General features: G+C 55.6%; 1 protein-coding gene across 9 annotated transcripts in view; it reads left to right on the top strand.

Moving 5' to 3' along the window:
* Positions 1-19,232, top strand: part of DAZAP1 (DAZ associated protein 1) — a 35,551-nt gene that overhangs the window by 10,620 nt on the left and 5,699 nt on the right. For 4 of the 9 annotated variants that reach the window (XM_074384874.1, XM_039465552.2, XM_039465551.2 and 1 more), the window contains exons 2-8: positions 7,116-7,156; positions 8,147-8,313; positions 8,600-8,665; positions 11,061-11,171; positions 12,219-12,267; positions 15,664-15,746; positions 18,585-18,738. In XM_074384874.1, the coding sequence (XP_074240975.1) occupies positions 7,116-7,156; positions 8,147-8,313; positions 8,600-8,665; positions 11,061-11,171; positions 12,219-12,267; positions 15,664-15,746; positions 18,585-18,738 (671 nt within the window). The remainder of the gene's footprint in view (positions 1-7,115; positions 7,157-8,146; positions 8,314-8,599; positions 8,666-11,060; positions 11,172-12,218; positions 12,268-15,663; positions 15,747-18,584; positions 18,739-19,232) is intronic. The other 5 variants (XM_039465554.2, XM_039465553.2, XM_039465556.2 and 2 more) reach the window with 4 other exon arrangements.

The following is a 19,232-nucleotide window of genomic DNA, read 5'->3' as shown; positions in this document are numbered from 1 at the left end:
GTGGGTGATAAGAAGTGCCTTCTGTACCCTGACTTCTAGTCAGCCCAAGGAGGGGCTGCATGCAGGAGGAAGCACATGGGAGAGGCGGTGTGTGGGGAGCCCCTGTCAACCTTGCTGGGTTTGGCACGAGGACCCCATGTGCTGGAGGTGATGGGCGATGTCCTCATTTGGGATTGGGGCCTGTCCTGGTCCTTTTGTGAAGGGTGGGGGACTGGCACTGACCTGTCTGGAGGGTTAGAGGGACGGTACCAGCTGGTGGCCTGCAGTGCTCAGGGCACAGGCGATCAGGAAGGCCAGAGTTTCCACTCTGCCCTCCCTGGCCTTGTGAAGTCCTCTTCAAGTCTCTGGGTTGAGCGCCTTGAATTGGATTCTGGGAAGCTGACACAGTGCGGCCTGGGTCACCGAGTCCCATGGAGTAGCTGCTGGGTGCTGGGCACCTGTGTGATACTCCAGGTGTCAGGAATAGGACCCAATGCCTGGCTTACCGGGAAGGGACAGAGGCTCGAAGGGGTCACCTCGAGCGCTCAGGCCATTATATTCTGCTGGCCTCTAATGCGGAGGGGGTTGTGGAACTGGAGAGGGAGGTTTGTGGAAGATTTTATCTGGTAGGTACACCGGGGAATGGTGAGACAGGGACACCTGCACATATTTAGGGAAGTCACAGAGGGAGGAGGGACTCAGCGGAGAGAGGAGAAAGCTGCCTCTGGGCAGCTTCAGGGGAACGCAGGATTGTGGTAGGGCCGTGCGGCTTATAGCCAGAAAGGCCCATGGCGGGTCCCTCGGTTCATTGGGTGGCTGTGGAAGCAGAGACCGAGTGGGGCTCCTGGCTGGGCCTGGAGAGGCTGTGGCCACCTGTGCGGTGCACCGTGAGCACAGGCTCCTGGGAGGAGGGATTGCTGGTCAGTTCAGAGGGCCATCCTCTGGGGGAGGCTGTTGCAATGTAGGGAGTGACGGGAAACCTCATGGGGCCACGCCAGGCCTTTTTGGGGCTGTTGTGGTACATTTGGGTTATTTTGAGGCAGATGTCCTGGGCTCTGTCAGCACTCTGGCCTGGATCACCCTGAGGTAGGGCATCCTTCTGGGCACTGCAGGGTGCTAGGCAGCATCTTTGTCCTCCACTTGCTCTGTGCCAGGAATACCCCCACTCGTGACAACCACAAATGCCCCCAGACATCAGCCTGTGTCCTGTGGGGTGGGGGAGACTTGCCCAGGTGAGAGCTGCTGTCTGGGAGCGTCTGTGCTCTTGGCCTGGTTCCCACCGCCTTGGGGGTAGCAGCTTCTTGTGGTTTATGACTTGACCTGTGTTGGCTCCTTTGGTTCCCGTGAATGGGCCGTGAGGTCAGGGTGCTCCTGACTGGCTACTCCTTGGCTCTCATGGTCTGGAGCAGGCATTTGTCTAGAAAGGCAGCAGCACCGCCCTTCACTTAGCAGCTCCCCAGTAGCCCAGAGCCAGCAGCAGCATGCGGCCCAACTGGTGCTTGTTCCCTTGACTAACCCTTGGCTTTTCCAGAGAGACAGAGGCACAGAGGAGTTGAGGGATTCGCCCAGGGTCCCCCCTCGCAAGTGGAAGAGCCTGAGCTGGGAATCCACACTCCTCCACTGCCCGCCCCACGCAGAGAGCACTCCTGGTCAGGCTGCTGTGTGCGTGGTGTGGTCTGTTCATCTGAGGTTGTGCTATCTTCTGTGGACTGAGGCCTTTTCCTATCCAGGCCTGGTCACCGTGACACTGCGCCATGATGTCAGAATCCCTGAGAGCTGTGACAGAAGCTTAGGCAGAGGCCACTCATTTGACAGACACTTATGGGCTGAGGTTCCAGCTTGGCTCCAGGCATTGCGAAGGAGGACACTGGTTGCCTGGGAGGGTGGGGCTGGCAGGGAGAGGATGAGGGCGACCACATTTAGCACCCAGGATGTGGGCATTCAGTGCCCCCTTTAGCACACAGCAGTGTGTTACAGTTCATGGACTTCTGATGTGTTCTGTGGACCCCACACCCTGCCAGCGTCGGGGTGGGGAAGGGCATCTGCCCTGCTTGTGAGGGGAACCTGGCTGTGGAGGGCGGGGCTGCACTCACTGGCCTGAGGCAGGCAGTGGGCAAAGTGGTCCCGGTTGGCCTTAGGGGCAAGAAAGTCCATAGACTCCCCACACAGCAGCCGCCACTGGGCCTGGGCTTCCGCCTCTCGAGATTGTGCCCAGAACTGAGTGTGACTAGAAGAGCTTGAAGCCAGGTGGGTCCTGTGGGGAGGCAGGCTCCTCCTGGCTTGGCTCCTCAGCCCAGCAGGAAGGGAAAGGTCCTCTGCCGACTGCCCTCGGTGAGGCTGCTGCCCTGAGTGGCCAGGCTGGCAGCCACTTTTTGATGCCCTCTCTGCTATTGCCAGGAGGCCAGTGCTCTCTCTGGTCAGCCTAGGCCAGAGGAAGCCTCTGCAGATGGACCTTCTGCTTCAATACCTCCCCGCACAGCTGCCCTAAGGGCACACAGCGGGCGAGACTACCACCCCAAACAGCTTTTACTTTAACAGGTGGAAGAGAGTGGCTGCTCCGGCCACTGTGGATTGAGCCCCCGCCGGGTGTGGAGCTATGGGGCTTGGGCACCAGGCTTGCAGATCCTGGGAGGTGGTGTTGTGACCTTTGGTAGTCAGACTGCACACCAGACTCCAGGTTGCCAGGAAGAAGTGGAGCTCACCCCACACCTCCCCTACTGATGAGAACAGGCCCTTTGGGTTTGTGGGGTATAAGGTCTGTAGGAGCAGGACTTCCAGTGTCAGAGAGGCCGTCACCTGGGTGATGACTCTTCCACCAGGGGGCTCCTCAGAGGCAGAGCGTGGGGAGGTTACATTTGTAGCTGACCCCTGTGTTTAACTGCCCAGTTAATGTCTTCGGTCCACACGGTGCCAGCCCAGGTGCAGGCTGAGTGAGCCTGGAGCTGAGGACTAGCAGACTGCCAGCCCAAGAGTCAGCAGCACCTCCCGTGCTGGCCATGGCCCGTGCGGCTCCCTGGACTCTGGCGTTTACTTGTGTGAGAGCTGAGAGTTGGTTTTGCTGCCTGGGCAGTTGATGGGCAGCATCTGGGAGGTGTCTGCCCAGGGCCCCGCATGTTTCTGGGGTGCTGGCTTCTCACTCATCGCCTGGTGAGGTTGGCAGCCAAGAGCTTTCTTATTTTATTCACTAAAAAATCCTGAGCCTCAGAAGTAGGGACTTTGTGCCAGGGCCCTGGAGGCAGTCCCTGTTACTGAGGAGGTGACCCTGCCTCCTGGGACTTTCTGGAGCCTTCTGTCTGTAGACCATGGAGAAGGTGCCAGTCTTAGCTGGTAGCCTCCGAGCAGTAGTAAGAGAAACACGAACACGAGAAGCTTTAGCGCAGCACCAGCCCGGAGTCTCCTTCCCTTGGAAGCAGACATGCCGTGTAAAACAAACGCTATCTGCTGCAGTCTCAGATTTCATGAGTAACAAGACTTATTTCAAAAGAAATTTAAATTCTGTCACGTTCTCAGTAATGAAAGATTTTTATGCCGTAATCATATGTGTAATTTCTGACTTACAGGAAAATTACAAAAGTAGTAACAAACATTCCCACATTCTCTTGACCCTGCAAGACTCACCACTGGCTGACATTTTGCCGTCCGGCACACGGCACCTCCTGCTCCACCTGCCCCACCCCCAGTGAACTCTCTGTGGTTTTTTTTTAGACGGAGTCTGACTCCTCACTCTGTCAGCCAGGCTGGAGTGCAGTGGCGTGATCTTGGCCCATTGCAGCCTCTGCCTCCTGGGTTCGAGTGATTCTTTTGCCTCAGCCTCCTGAGTAGCTGGGATTACAGGCCCCTGCCCACTGTGTCTGGCTAATTTTTGTATTTTTAGTAGAGATGGGATTTTGCCATGTTGGCTAGGCTGGTCTTCAACTTCTGACCTCAGGTATCCACCCGCCTTGGCCTCCCAAAGTGCTGGGATTCAAGTGTGAGCCACCGCGCCCGGCCACACTGTCTGTTTCTCTTGAAATACATGAGAGTAGCTGGAGACCGAGGAGCGGCACCCCTTTATGTGGTCACTGAGCTATCTATTGTTGCCCAAGACCAACGACATTCTCTTACACGAACACAGCTCAGTGATCAGAATTGCCAAAGCAGCCGGGCGCCAGTGGCTCACGCCTGTAATCCCAGCACTTTGGGAGGCCGAGGTGGGCGGATCACAAGGTTAAGAGATTGAGACCATCCTGGCCAACATTGTGAAATCTCGTCTCTGCTGAAAATACAAAAATTAGTTGGGCGTGGTGGTGCACACCTATGAATTCAGCTACTCGGGAGGTTCAGGCAGGAGAATCCCTTGAACCTGGGAGACAGAGGTTGCTGGGATTATACCACTGCACTCCAGCCTGGGCGACAGAGCACGACTGTCTCAAAAAAAAAAATTGAAAAAAAGATTTATCTTTTTTTATTTTAAAAAATTTTATTTAAGGCCGGACGCGGTGGCTCAAGCCTGTAATCCCAGCACTTTGGGAGGCCGAGGCGGGTGGATCACGAGGTTGAGAGATCGAGACCCATCCTGGTCAACATGGTGAAACCCCGTCTCTACTAAAAATACAAAAAATTAGCTGGGCATGGTGGCGCTTGCCTGTAATCCCAGCTACTCAGGAGGCTGAGGCAGGAGAATTGCCTGAACCCAGGAGGCAGAGGTTGCGGTGAGCCGAGATCGCGCCATTGCACTCCAGCCTGGGTAACAAGAGTGAAACTCCGTCTCAAAAAAAAAAAAAATTTTATTTAAGAGACAAGGTTTTTGTCACCCCAGCTGGAATGCAGTGACATCATGGCTCGCTGCAGCCTCGACCTAGGCTAAAACGATCCTCCTGCCCCAGCCTCCCAAGTAGCTGGGACTACAGGCACCACCACCGTGTCTCCTTATGTTGTCCAGGCTGGTCTTGAACTCCTGGCCTCCCAGAATGCTGCGATTACAGGTGTGATCTGCTGCATCCAGTTGAGAAGGACAGTGTTGATACCAAGTTACTAACCCACCCACCCTGTTCTGAGTTTCTCAGCTATGTATTTCTAGTCTTTCCCCCTTAATACCCAATTTTTGAAATTCAAATGAGGACCGAAACTGGACTGGTCTGACGAGTTCCTTCCACCAGGGAGGCGAGGTGGGCGGGCAGGGATTCGGTTTCTTGGAGGACACCTGCCTATTACCTGGCTGTTTAGTGGGTGCAGTGCTAACTAGAGGCTGGTATTTCTTCAAGTGAGTGTGTGTGTGTATTCACACACTCACTTGAAGTTTATTCCAGAGGCTTGTGTTAACAGACATTTTTCTGGCAGTTCCTGCTAGTCTCGAGGGCCCTTCCTTCGTGGGGTGGGGGCTGCTGCTGGCCCTCCTGCTGGGTGCCTGGCCCTGTTGGCAGGGATGTGGGCAGGGCTGGGCCTGACTCAGCACAGGCACAGCCTATGGGGAGTGAGGCACTCAGAGCCTTGCTCCTCCCACGGTCTCTAGTCCTGACCTCAGTGCTCCCTGGCCTGATTGCGAAGGGGGCGTGGGAGACGCAGGATTTTAAGTTAATGAGGTGTAAGCCTGCTGCTGTTGCGGGATCAGCATGTTTTTCTCTGAAATTGGTCTTTTCAGATCTCGTCTCTAGAGATCGGGAAACACAGGGCCACTGGCACAGCCCACTGGGGGTTGCTTGTTGACATTTTGAAGATGACAGTGGGTGCCTTTCCTGTGGTGGGACCATGCTTTGTTTTTCACACACTGGATTTAAATTAGCCTTTCTTAGGGAAAAAGAAGGAGCAGGACCAAGCCCCTGGCAGTTGGCTATGGTAGACCCTTCACCAGGGGCTCACTCCGGGAGCTGGAGTTCACAGGCCAGGCGGTCGTTGATGAGAGGTGCGGGAATCGCCAGCCACCTTGCAGGGCTCTTTCCTGGCGAGCTGGCAGGAGCTGGAGGAGCAGGGCTGCGTTCCAGCCCGTTGCTCCTGATTGCTGGTGGGGCGGTGATGTGCTCAACCTGCCAGGGACCTTTCTGCAAAAGCACCAGCGGGTGTGGCGTGGTCGACCATCAGGGACGTGTGGACCCTTGTGTGCCTGCTGTTGTCAGTGATGCTGGCAGCGTCCTTGGGTCTCAGGTGGGAGCTTCAAGGGTGCTCTGCTGTCCGGAGACCAAGGGTGTTGATGGTGCTGGCACTGAGTCACAGCCGAAATTCAGCCTAGGGACTTGATTTCTGAATACGTGTCCCCTTTTCCAGGGAAAGTAGGCAGGCCTGGAGAGCCACCGATAGAACCATCTCTTCCCTGCCCCCTGGGTTTGGGGGAAGCTTGAATGACATCTGAGGCCCTGTGCCTGGGTAAGCCTTGTGGCCCATGTATCTCAGACATATCCAGTGGATGTCATGGCTGAAGCACGGTAGCACAGCCCCTATTGGGAGCTGGAACTGCCAAGCCCCCTGGGTGCACTCGGAGCTGCAGAGGTGAAAAGATGGGCCCTTGGGTGTTGCCGCAGGCTGGATGGCAGACCCCTTGGGAGAGCGCCACCCCATTTGCCCAGAAGAGACAGCCCCAGGATGGGGCCGAGGGCTTGTGAGGGTGGGCGGGGGGTGCCAGTGCTGAGCCTGGAGCTCCAGGGCCTTCCCCGCCATCTGTGGGCCTCGTTCTCTCGTGAGTGCAGGCTCATCTGGAGGCTTCTGTCTCTCCCCACCCGCCCGGGGCTGTAATTCAGAGGCCTTGTGGCTTAGGTGTCTAGTTTATTGTGCACATTTCAAATCTAGACTTCTAAATTCTTTTTCCTGGTTATAAAATAATTGCAAAGGCTGTAGGAAGGCAGGCCTGTGTCTCGCTCGGCAGCAGCGGTCACCACTGATCTGTCAAAGGAACTCTTCGCCCGTTGCGCGTGAGGTCTGCGCGTGAGGTCTGCGTGTGGCTCTGCGGCCACTTTTCTCCCCACGGTGCTGGCAAGGCTTGGGATCATCTTTCGTGTCTGCAGACTGCATGGGAGAGGCTGACTTGTTATTGCAGTGAGCACCTCGCGGTCACGTGCGCATAAACTGCTTTCGTGTTTTGAATTGAGACCTCAGTTTGGCTCAGATGGGGGCATTTCTAAGGCGGGAGCTTGTCTTGATGTGAATGTTTTCTCATTGAATTGCAGGAAGCTCTTCGTGGGCGGTCTGGACTGGAGCACGACCCAAGGTAGGTGGGGAAGGGGTGTCAGGTGGGCGCCGCAGACAGGCTCTAGGACCTTGGCCTTCAACTTGTGTCTGCAGCCTATTGCTGCTGTCTTGCACGTTTCTTTTCTTTCTTTTTTTTTTTTGGAGACAGTTTCACTTGTTACCCAGGCTGGAGTGCAATGGCATGATCTCGGCTCACCACAACCTCCGCCTCCTGGGTTCAGGCAATTCTCCTGCCTCAGCCTCCTGAGTAGCTGGGATTACAGGCACGCGCCACCATGCCCAGCTGATTTTTTTGTATTTTTAGTAGAGACGGGGTTTCACCATGTTGACCAGGATGGTCTCGATCTCTTGACCTTGTGATCCACCCACCTCGGCCTCCCAAAGTGCTGGGATTACAGGCTTGAGCCACCGCGCCGGCCCTGTCTTGGGTGTTTCAAAGTGCTGTTGATACTGTTTCGATTTCTGGGCAGGGGACATTGGAGTTGGCTGGGGCAGAGAGTAAGTGTGTATTACTTTGAAACTGTTAATTTGGCCCTGGTATTTCCCATCCCAAGTTACAGGCGAGACTTCAGTCTGCAGGTTCCTAGCTCAGGGCTGAGGTGGGTGGTGGAGGCAGACAGCCGTGGCTGGAAGTGCAGAGGGCGGGCCTGGCCCAGCTCCCGAGTTGAGAGTAGAGGAAGAGAAAGAGGTCAGCATAGTCAGTGCCCCGTGCTCACCGTCAGCATCCAGAGGGGCTGTGTTTGCCTTCCCGGACTCCCACAAAGGCAGGCTGTTAACGCTGGCCGCTGCTCTGCGCACTGGCAGCCCCTCTGATTTACATGAGGGCCTCAAGTGCGCGTTGGGCAGAATCCCCCAGTGCTTCCTGGACACTGCCCCCTAACCCCCAGTTCAGCACTGCTGGGTGTGCAGCCAGTGGACTGGAAGAGCACGTGTGCCTGCAGCCACCGCCTGACGCGTGCCTAATGCTCTGGTCCTGTGTGTTTGTGTTTTGTTCCCAATTTCTGAGCAGAGACTCTGCGCAGCTACTTTTCCCAATATGGAGAAGTCGTAGACTGTGTTATCATGAAAGATAAAACCACCAACCAGTCTCGAGGGTTTGGGTTTGTCAAATTTAAAGACCCCAACTGTGTGGGGACAGTGCTGGCCAGCAGACCACACACGCTAGACGGCCGAAACGTAAGTGTCCTTCCGGGAGCTCTCTCCTGCTCCGCCTCCCCTGTCGTGGCTTTGCTTCATTCTGTCCTGGACTCCGACGGATGTTTGTATTAGAGCATGTTTGAAAGTGGGTTGATGGGGAGGCTGAAGCCGTGGTGCCGAGGCTGGGTAATGCAGTAGGACGCAGGGCGGATGGAGCCGGCGGGTGGGGTGGGGCTGCTGCGCTGTGGCCGCTCTTGTGCTGACACCTTCTTTCCTAGAGAAACAGCCTCTTACTCACCACCAGCTGATTTGAAACTTCCTACAGATCGACCCCAAGCCATGCACACCCCGGGGGATGCAGCCAGAGAGAACGCGGCCGAAGGAAGGATGGGTAAGGGGCGGGGCCGGGTGGCCTCCTCGTGTGTTCTTCACTCAGGATGAAGATGTGTGCCTTCGATCTGGTGGTGTCCCTCACTAAGATAGAGCGCGACAGGGGTCTTCTAGATTCACGCTCAAGCAGTTGAGCATCACCCAGGCTTATCAGTGCTGTGTTTTATCCTACAGCCAAGCAAATTCTTACCAGTCTATCTCAAGAAAAAAAAAAAAAATGACAGCTCAGGCCTTTTCTTTTTTTTTTTTTTTTGAGATGGAGTTTCGCTCTTGTTACCCAAGCTGGAGTGCAATGGCGCGATCTCGGCTCACCGCAACCTCCGCCTCCTGAGTTCAGGCAATTCTCCTGCCTCAGCCTCCTGAGTAGTTGGGATTACAGGCACGCACTACCACGCCCAGCTAATTTTTTGTATTTTTAGTAGAGACGGGGTTTCACCATGTTGACCAGGATGGTCTCGATCTCTTGACCCGCCTTGGCCTCCCAAAGTGCTGGGATTACAGGCTTGAGTCACCACACCCGGCCAGCTCAGGCCATTTCTTGTCAGGAGCCCTTCATCTTATCTCTGTGCCCTGTGTGCCCACTGTGCTGGGCCAGGCCGTGTCGGCTCATTCTGGCCACCTTGCCGCTCCACTTGAGATCCCCTGACATGGCAACTTGGGTTCTCTGACCCGTGACCCTGGAGCTTGCCTGGCTGACATGGTACTGTCCTGGCATGGGGTTTCCCTGGTCTGCCTACCTTCCTCCAGCCGTGCGGCTCTCACACAGGCGCCAGGAGCCTGGTGGGGCGGTGCACATGGGAAAGCTCCCACCCCCACAGAGCGCGCTGGACCGTGCAGACCTGGAGGCCTGCTGGGGCACCGAGTGCCAGCCTCTCCACAGTATGGGCAGCAGGCCGGGGCTGCGGAACCTGCATTTCCAGCAGAATCCACTTTGCAGGCTTCAAAGCCCTTGGAACAGTGTTTTTTTTCTGTTCTTTTTTTTTTTTTTTTTTTAACTTTTTAGGAAACTTTTTAACTACCCAAAAAATAGAAGACTAGCATAAAGAATACCTGAATACACCATGTAGATTTATACATCATTAATATTTTGCCGGATGTATCCATCTCTGTCCTCATGTACCACTCCTAAGGACTGGAGGGTGCGTCCCCTAAAATTCCGTCCTCCCCACATGCATGCTCGGTCAGCACGCCGGAAAACGGCTGCAGGGAATCCTGTGTCACCTGTCCAGGCCACGTTCCTGCTCCACAGTTGTCTCGCAAGTTCTCTCATAGCTGTTTTCTCCAGACTGGAATCCAGTCCCGGTTCATATTCTGCCTGGTTATTAATTCATTAACGTCTCTCTGGTTTTTATTAAGATATAACGGGCACGTAGTAAACTGCACAACTTGATGGATTCCGACCCAGACACCCACTCATGAAACCGTCCTTACGGTCATGGCAGTGAGCGCTCACCCCCAACCATTTATTCTCTTAATTCAAAGCAGTTGGGACAACTTAAAATACGATAGCCTTGGATAGGAGAGGAAAAAGGACGCTGGGTGGGGTGGGAGCAGGAGGAGAGCAGCCACAGCTGAGAGGCGAGTGATGGGGCCTGGGCAGAGGCGTCCAGGAGCAGGCGCGCTGGGCAGCGGGAGGCGGCAGCAGGGGCTGTGCGGTTCGGGCCGTGTGTCATGTGGCTCTGGAGCTGCTAGAGGTTTCCGTGGTCATCTTTGTCACCTGCTGAAGAAGTGCAGCCTGAAATCCAGCTTCATCTCTGCTTGCTTCTCTCGTTGGCGCTCCCCTTCCCCAGTACTTAAGGTCCCTGCCTGCACAGCAGCGCCTTTCCACTTTGTAGCTGTTGTAATGCAGAATAACTGAAGGCGAGGCACACACGGTGCTGCTTTCGTTTCATTGAAATTCAGCCCTGCAAAAATGCTAAATCTCTGTTTCCTTGGGTCTCTATAGAAAAATGCAAAAGTGGGCCGGGCGCGATGGCTCAGGCCTGCATCTCGGTCAACATGGTGAAACCCCGTCTCTACTAAAAATACAAAAAAATTAGCTGGGCATGGTGGCGCGTGCTTGTAATCCCAGCTACCCAGGAGGCTGAGGCAGGAGAATTGCCTGAACTCAGGAGGCGGAGGTTGCGGTGAGCCGAGATCGCGCCATTGCACTCCACCCTGGGTAACAAGAGCGAAACTCCGTCTCAAAAAAAAAATTTTTTTTTTAAACTGCAAAAGTGTCTCAGAAGAGCCTAGTGTTTCTGGTTGCTGTTTGGACCTAGCAGGCTCGTGGAGCGTTCTTGCCTGGCTTTCAGCCGACTCTTACACCAGTGTGGATTGGGCTCTGCAGCCCGCACAGCTCATGGAGGGTTTGGAGGGTCCGGCGTGGACTGACCGTTTTTTCCTTCTTCAAACAGCAGAAAGGACCCAGGAGTGATAACAGTAAATCAAATAAGATCTTTGTCGGCGGGATTCCTCACAACTGTGGTGAGACAGAGCTCAGGGAATACTTCAAGAAGTTCGGAGTGGTGAGTTTCTCCTCCCCCGGCGGTGCGCTTGGGCAGAGCCGCTTCTGCTCGTCCTCCGCCTTCTCGGGGCTGAAGCGGTGCAGCCACAGGTGCACAAGCCTTTCAGGCTGGGAGCTCACTCTCGTATTTCACCGATGCCTGCACCCCCGACCGAAAAGATGGAAAACCCAGCCTTGGCCTTCACGGCCATTTAATGTCTCAGTCGGGTGGTTCTGCAGGCAACTAGCCTGACAGCCTTCAGGGCGTCCGCCTGATTCCGCTGTGAAAACACCATGGGGTAAAGTGCCAGAGAACAACGGTTACACAGAAATGGGGTTCAGCGTAGCCTGGACGAGCTGACCTCCAGTTGGCGGGTGGGAAAATACCCAATTTCAGCTGAGCCTGGTGCCAGAGGGAGCTGGGACAGCCGGGAGGGGTCCAGCAGGGAGCCCTCCCAGTCACCTGACGCAGGTGCGTGCACTCACCCCGAGGTCCTGCTGGGTCTCATCCCCTGTCCCGCAGGTCACATTTCTAGCCCCTCCAGCAGGACCGTCCTGTGGGCCTGGGTCCAGCATATGTTTATAAGGTGGTAACTGGGGGGGCCATGGGCCTAGGCCAGGAATGAGGGGCCCTGAGCAAGGCCAGGGAGCACAGGGTTCGCAGAGGAGCTGTGTGTGGTTGCCCTGCTGCTTTGAGTGAGGGCCGAGTGTGCCCTTCGCTTCCCTCGTTTGGGTAGGAAGGGCTTCTGTGGGGTCTTCTGGCTCCCACGACCCCTGCTAGGACACGTGGCCAGCATCGTTGGCCCTTGGTGTCACTCAGCATACACGTGAGCGGGGCCGTGGGCGGCTCGGAGACAGATGAGCGTGCGCCTGCCCTGGAGCTGCTTCTGTGCGCCTGCATCTGGCCCCAGAGCGTGGGGGTTCCTGCCTTTCCCAGGCAGCACTCCAGGGAACAGCCCTTGCCTGTGCATCTTCCCCGCTGAAGGAGGGTGCGCCCCATGCCGATTCCTCGGAAAAGCCCCCTCGGCGCTGGCGCTGGCACTGGGCTCACGCCGCTCTCTCTTTCCAGGTCACGGAGGTAGTCATGATCTATGATGCCGAGAAGCAGAGGCCCCGAGGTAAGGGCAGATCCAGTTCGTCCTTGGCCTTCTCTCCCTGCTCCTCCCTCAGATGGCAAACTATCTCAACCGCCAGGCACACATAGGTGGTGGCTGTAGCAAACAGCCTCAGGACAGGACGATTTGGAGACAAATGACTAAAACATGGGTTCCTGATGTGCGCCCCATTCAGCCTGTCTGTGCTTCCCGAGGTCAGACGTCACACATTGTTTTTTGGTTTGTTCTTTTGGCGTTTTTATGACTCCACATGGGTGTCAGCCTGGTTTCTGTTTTTCACCGTGTCCCGGAAGAGTGTGCTGCTTCTGCATCTGACCTTCCTTCGCCCCCTCGTCGAGTCCTCCCTGTGTGGCTGGTTTCATTTCATGTTGTTGGCTGGGCCGGCCGGCCGGCTCGGCATGGAGCGTGGACTTCCCGTCATCCATCTCATGCTTTTTTTTTTTTTTTTTTTTTTTTTTTCCTTCCCCCCCTCTGAAGTCAGTGGGGCAGGTGGGAGGAGGGGTGAGGAGTCACCTCAGGGCCTCCCTCATCATTTCCCTCAGCTCCCCGCACGCCTGTCCGCATTGGTTTGTGGAGCTGGGGCGATGGGCGCCCAGTTTCTGTGCCCCTTTTCCGTGGCTGCTGCTGTCTGTCCCGCCCGCATGGTTTTGGTCCATCAGCCGCTTTTGGCCAGCCACGCGAGCAGATCCACAGTCTGGGTCTGCCCGAGGCGTCCGTGCCGCCCTGCACCACCCGCCAGGTCAGTCGGGGCAGCCCCGAGCGCCACGCGGCGCCACAGCATGGCCGCCATGCTGGAGCATAGTTTGCCATTTGAACCTCCCTCCCCACGGTTAGGGCGTGTTCCTCCTCCATGTTGGTTACGCTGTTAAGTCTTAGTCGTAACTTAATTTAGACATACATGCTTAGTGATGTACTTAAGTGTCTCATAGTAAAGTACAGTAATGTTAAGTAAGTTGTTTTTTCCTTTTCTCTCTGTGAATTGTTTGTGATTAACGATATCTCTTTAGATTTCTCTTCTCCAGGTGCTAAATTATATCACACAGGTACAGGCCAGTCCCGCAGTCAGAGGAGGGAGCGGCTTTGCTCCAGTGGGGTGTAAACGAAGTTTCAGGTGTTTCTGTCCCGCTTCCTCAGTGGTGATGTCGCCTCTTGACAGCCGCATTCCTAGACAGCGCTCAGGGCGCCTTCCCCAGGACCCAGCGCCTCTTGCACTGTGCCCGGACCAGGCGAACCCTGTGGTTTCAGACACTCCTGCAGTTTGAGAAATGTCTACTTCTAAATATGTTGTTTCATCACCGATGCCGTGTTCCAATACTGTCTCTGATCTCGGGAAACTTGAGTGCGCGGGAATCCGAGGGTGGCTTCTAGATCCTCCCGCTTCCCTCCGGCCGCCCAGAGCTGTCGCCCAGAGCTGTCGCCCCTTCTTGCATCCTGTCCCATGTGGACGGGATGTGGCTGGCGAGTGTCGCTGAGTCCACGCTGGTGTACAGACCACTTCGGGGCCAGCATGTGGCCACGTGTCCTTAGCCGTTGGGCTTTGAAAGTGTCCCTTGGGTGTCAGGCGAGCAGAGGGCAGGAGAGACGCCGTGGCGCTTCTTGACGGGTCCTCCCAGAGAGTGCGTTCTCTTCCTTGGCCTTTCTTCCTCTTCTGAGATGGGTCTGTGTTCCCCTTCCCGCCACCTCCCTCTTCCTCTCCATTGACTGAAGGTTATGGACACGTCCCTGTCGGAGACCCCGCATGTGTCTCGGGCACACAGTGTCTGCGCGGGTCCCCGCACAGCCCTCCCACATCTGCCCTCGGCCCGCCCGCTCCAGCCGCTGCCTCATTCGCCTCTGGCCCCGCCTTGTCCTCGGGTCTTCTTCCCGCCTCCTCTCGCTGTGTGCCTTGCCCTCCTAGTCCCTCTTCCTCCTCTCCCGTCAGGTTGCAGACACCACGTGCAGTCATGCTGAGGTGCATGTGTGTGCTCAGGACGGCAGGAGGCTCCTGAACTGCAGGCGACCTTTGTCCTCTCACAGACTGAGCTGCTCTTTCTGCCCCGTTTCCATCTTTTTCTCGCCCAGTTTTGCTTGTCATGTTTCTGCCTGGTCCCAGCTGCAGCAGCCCCGGCCCCTGTTTCTTGAGCTCGGGTGGCCCCGTGATGGGCCACTCCTTCTGGGGGCCCTTGCCTGCTCCCACCCCCACGGCCTTTCTCTGCCGTGCTCACGCCCGTGTCGCGCTGTGCCCTGCTGTGTGGTGCTCTGTCACACATCCCGTGCCTCTGGCGGGCGGCCCATCTTCAGCCCCATCTCCACTCTTCCCTCGTCCGTCTTTGTTCTGTGAGGTCTTGGGCAGCTGTCTGCCGCGCCCTTCCTTCTGTCCAGCACACAGGCCATCTGGGGAGGTGCTAGCGCGGCCGGGGCCCCTCGGGAGGACGGTGTGCTCTGCGGTGTCGCACTCCACCCAGCCGGGGAAGCCTGGGGAGCCCAGCGCACTCCTGCGTAGAGGACAAGACCCACTCCGTTAGCCGGGGGCCGCGCTCACCCCAGACCGACTAAACTTCGTTTATACTGCCACTCTCTTGTGTTTGGAAAATGCTAAATTTTTTTTGCCTTTAAAATTTTCTGTTTTGATCCCATGGTGCATCTCGCTCTTGCTGCTGACAGCAGAGTCTGACCTGCTGGAACCCGTTGTGGCCTGTATCTTTGTGCACTGTTAATCTACCTGTATATATATGCATATATGCCTATGATATGACTCTCGTAGGACTCCTTGGGCTTACCCAACGGTGTTGGGTAAGCCTAGCGAGGCACCAGCTGTGATAGATACTGTACCTGTTAACGCTTTAGAACGATATATGGCTGCTGTCAGCACTAGCTGCAAAGCAAATTGCAAGCCGAGGGGGAGAATCCTGGGTTTCAGAGCAGCAGACACGCATCCACAGTGCATACCCCTGACGGAGACGTAGGCTTCCACACGGGCTCCCGGCCTGCAGGCTTCACTGGCTGTCTCTCCACAGGCGGGAGCCAGAATACTGCAGCGCGGACCTCCGACCCTCCCCTGGGGGCGCTTTGTCCGCCAGTAGCAACAGAGGCCCTCGCCATTGTCCTGCCTCGGCTGCTGCCCTCTAGGCTGTGCTCCTTGTTCCAGTGTGTTCCTGACACACAGCCCCAGCCCTGGGTGTCTGGGTCGGAGACCTGACTCAGGCCTCAGTCAGCAGAGCCTTCACCGGGAGTGCGGACATCACCGTCTGTCCACTCTGTGTCCTGCCGAGTGGCAGCTCCTGGGGAGGGAGGCAGCACCCCACACACAGCTGAGCTGAAACCCGGGGTCGATCCCTCGGCCCGTCCCTAATACTGTTCATCATCCTGTTTTGTGTCACAACACCCTGCTACCTTGATTCACTCTTCGTCGTTGGCTAGGTTTTGGATTTATTACTTTCGAGGACGAACAATCAGTGGACCAGGCTGTCAACATGCATTTTCACGACATCATGGGCAAAAAAGTGTGTAGTTGTAGTTTTATTTTACCTTAAGACCAAACCAAGTCTTAGGCAACTTAGGGGTTTCACTGGAAAGGAACATTCCTTCACAGAAAAGGGTCGGGCGAGTTTGCCCCATGAGCCTTCGCTGCGTGAGGTGTGCGGTGGATCTGGGTCTGTAGATAGCAGGAGGGCCCCATCCTTTCCAAGCACCCTTCCCGCGGGTGGGTGTCTCCCAGCTTTGCTCCCGGAGCCCCTCCCTCTGGGTGGCCTGGGACTGGGCGGGTGGGGGCCAGGCGAGGCTGTGGCGGTGTTGGGGCTGGCTCCAGTGAAACCGCAGCGTTGCCTCAGGCTTGGTTTCCATGACCACTCCTTCAGATGTCTGCAAATCCCCATTGTCTGACACTGACCTGTAATGTGATCAGCAAGGGACCTTGGAGAGCCGAGGTTCCGCTTAAAACCGAAAGAAAAATGAAAACATCATGAAGGATTGGTTGTTTTAATTGGGTCACTTACTGTGGAACTCCGGCACCAGCCACATGCTCTCGGTAGTACTCAGCCACCATGCAGTCAAGTGACCTCTGGTTGTGTCATCTTCATACTGTGTTACCCCCGGAGGTGAGAGGGACAGGAGGCCACCCCCCGCCCCCAGGCCAGCCCTTGGTAGGTGTGTGTCAGAAAAGGCTTCTTCCTAAGTTCTTTTTTTCCCTGGACCCTTGGAGGTTCTTGAAAAGTGGACTCTGAAATAAATAACTGGCAGAAATTCTACAGTGTGGAATTTCTTGCAGTTAGCGAAAGCTTAGGGGTCCAAGTTTTTGCAGGATTCCTGTCTTGGTTCTTTGAAACCAAGGAGCTCTGCTGGCTGTGCCAGGCTGCCTCACACACGGAGGGGAGTTCGACCCCGCCTCCATGGTGTGGCAGCGTCACCTGTTAACAGAGGAAGATGCTCAGCCTTTTGGACAAAGCCACGGTTATTTTTTCAGCTAAAATGTCCCGGAGGGAGCCAGCCTCATGCTCTTTTTCTCCTGCCCCCAGCCCCGACCATTTAAATAAAGACAGGAGCAGGTGTAGTTATTTTTGTATACAGGTGGCTTCGATTTGGTTGCAGACGTCATTAATTCCATTCGAACCCAATTAAAACAGGAGACACCACCCTTGTTCTGACATTCGGTGCAGCTTTTGGTGTAACGTTGGCATGCAGGCTGCATGGGTGCCCGACAGTGCCTGCACAGGTTCAGAGGAGTCTGCGCTCACAATTTTAAGCTGCTACGCCATTGACAATTAGAGGCTGGCATGGTCTTGAAACGTGGGACAGAGAGGGCTCTGTGCAGTGCACACACCTGCTTTCGTCCCTGGGCAGCCTGAGGGTCCCTCTAGCCATGACTGTCTGCATGAGCCTCTGAGCTCGGCGGCCTCAGCGTGGGTCTCGCCTCCCAAGGAAGACAGTTATTGGAGTCCAGCTTGCCTGGCACCGACCTTCACTGGTCGGCTGGACACGGCACTTGGCATTGCTGCCAGCCCCTCATGGGGGTTTTCCATAGAGGTTTGGTCTCAAGTGATAGTTCATCTCCATGCCAGGCAAGTCTGTGTTGCTGTGTTAAGATAGGAAAGGGTAAAAGAATTTTTTTTCCCCACGTACAAGGACTGCTCTGCTTTGTAAGCAGGAACCACAGTCCTCTAAGGAGAGTGTGTGAAGACTTATTAATTTGAGTTCTTTGAAGCTGGTCCCTTGTTCCTGCTGTCGCATTGCCTTGAGCTAACGGGGTTCTGTTCCCATCATAGGCCGTCCTTGGGGCATTGGGCAGGCAGGTGGGGGCTTTGTGCTTCTGTGGCCACCGCTGTCTGTTCTCTAATGGACAGAACAGAACGCAAGATGCGCAGCGCTCAGACTGAGACCCCAAGGCTGACTCCAGGTGGATTCATTGCCCCTTTATTCTCATTAAAATGTACCATAAAAATAAGACAAATTCAGCAATCTCAAATGCTGAGGCAGCCCCGGACCTGCGGACTCTTGTCAGCCCACCCATGCTTTAAAGCAGGCATTAAAGGAAGGTCGGCCCCTGCGCCTGGAGTAAGTAGGTCAGGCGTGCTCTATTCGTTGTCCCAGGCCCCGCACCCGCCTCCTGAGAAGGCTGTGGCTCCTGAGTGTCTAGAGAGGAAGGGCCCCGGGCTGTGGAGCGAACACAGTATGAAGATTGCTTACTGATCCAAATGTCCATTTTATTGCATGTTTGTTTACTTTTTTTTGTTAGATGTAATGTAAGATTCTCTTATCACATCCATTCCCTCTGACATTATTTTTGAGTTAATTGAGATTCTTTAAGCGTTAGCCTGGGGAAGGTAAGTCTTTATCTTCCATTAGACATTTTAAATTAAAAAATCTAAGTAAAACACCAACCGTGTTTCTCAGGTATGAGTTAAAAGCACAGGTGGGTGGGCTCCGAGTGGTCCAGAGGGCGATGAGGATGCCAACGGCTGGGAAGATCCTGGTCCTGTTTTGTCCCCATGTTTTCAAGAGGAAGGAGGATGCTGACGTTTTGCTTGAGTGAAAGACCCTTCGTCATGCACAAAACTCCCCTGAGGGCTGCTGGCTCTGTCCCTGCTGCCCCGCAGCGGGTGGGCTCTGCTTGTCTTACAGTTGTATCTATTGTACCTGAGAAACATTTTTTAAACAAAAAAATTCAACAAAAAAAATTTTTTTAAGAAAAAAATGCTACTGGCCTAAATAAGGTTTATAGTTAAGTATTTAGTCTTAAGTCGTAAGTTGCTAAGTGTAGTTATAAGTTACCCAAGGGTGTGTCTGAAGGGAAGGGGGTGCTGGGACCCGCGGCCCTGTTCTAAACCAGAGCTCGGTTTGTTTAGGTGGAAGTTAAACGGGCTGAGCCTCGGGACAGCAAGAGCCAGCCGCCGGGACAGCCAGGTGCCAGCCAGTGGGGGAGCCGCGTTGTTCCCAACGCTGCCAATGGCTGGGCAGGCCAGCCCCCGCCCACGTGGCAGCAAGGATATGGCCCGCAAGGTAAGGCTGAGGCAGAGGTGCTCTTGGGAACCCCCCATATCTGACTCGCCCCGACGTACCCTGCTCGGCTGTTGCTGCGGCCTCCCCACTTCTGCTGCGCCTGCCAGCACAACACAGTGGCCTTCAGTCCCGACCGGGAGCCGGCAGAGAGCCAGCTCCCAGGCAGCACTGCAGCCTCCTCAGTAGCGGGGTATCCACGGCTTAGGTGCCTGTCCTTGGCCTGGGCCTCGCTGTCACCGGGAAGAGCTGCAGTGAACGTCTGCACCTCGCTGCTGTGTGCCACGGCAGGTCTGAGTGGGAAAGCCTGAGTTCTGGCGTTGCCTAGTTGAGCTCGAAATTGGGGTGCTGCCCCTAGGGGGCCGTTGAAGACTGGGCAGGCTTTGGATCTTTGCCACCTGCCATCCCCTCTGCAGTGCCGTGGGCCCTCTGTAGCTAGGCCTGTGCGTGGCCGCCCTGCCCTACTCAAGAGCTTCCAGCAGCCACAGAACCCCTGG

This window comes from Saimiri boliviensis, chromosome 14 (assembly GCF_048565385.1).
Source record: "Saimiri boliviensis isolate mSaiBol1 chromosome 14, mSaiBol1.pri, whole genome shotgun sequence".
In the NCBI taxonomy this organism is placed as follows: Eukaryota; Metazoa; Chordata; class Mammalia; order Primates; family Cebidae; genus Saimiri; species Saimiri boliviensis.
The sequence above is the reverse complement of the archived record's forward strand: the minus strand, read 5'-3'. Positions and strand labels throughout refer to the sequence as shown.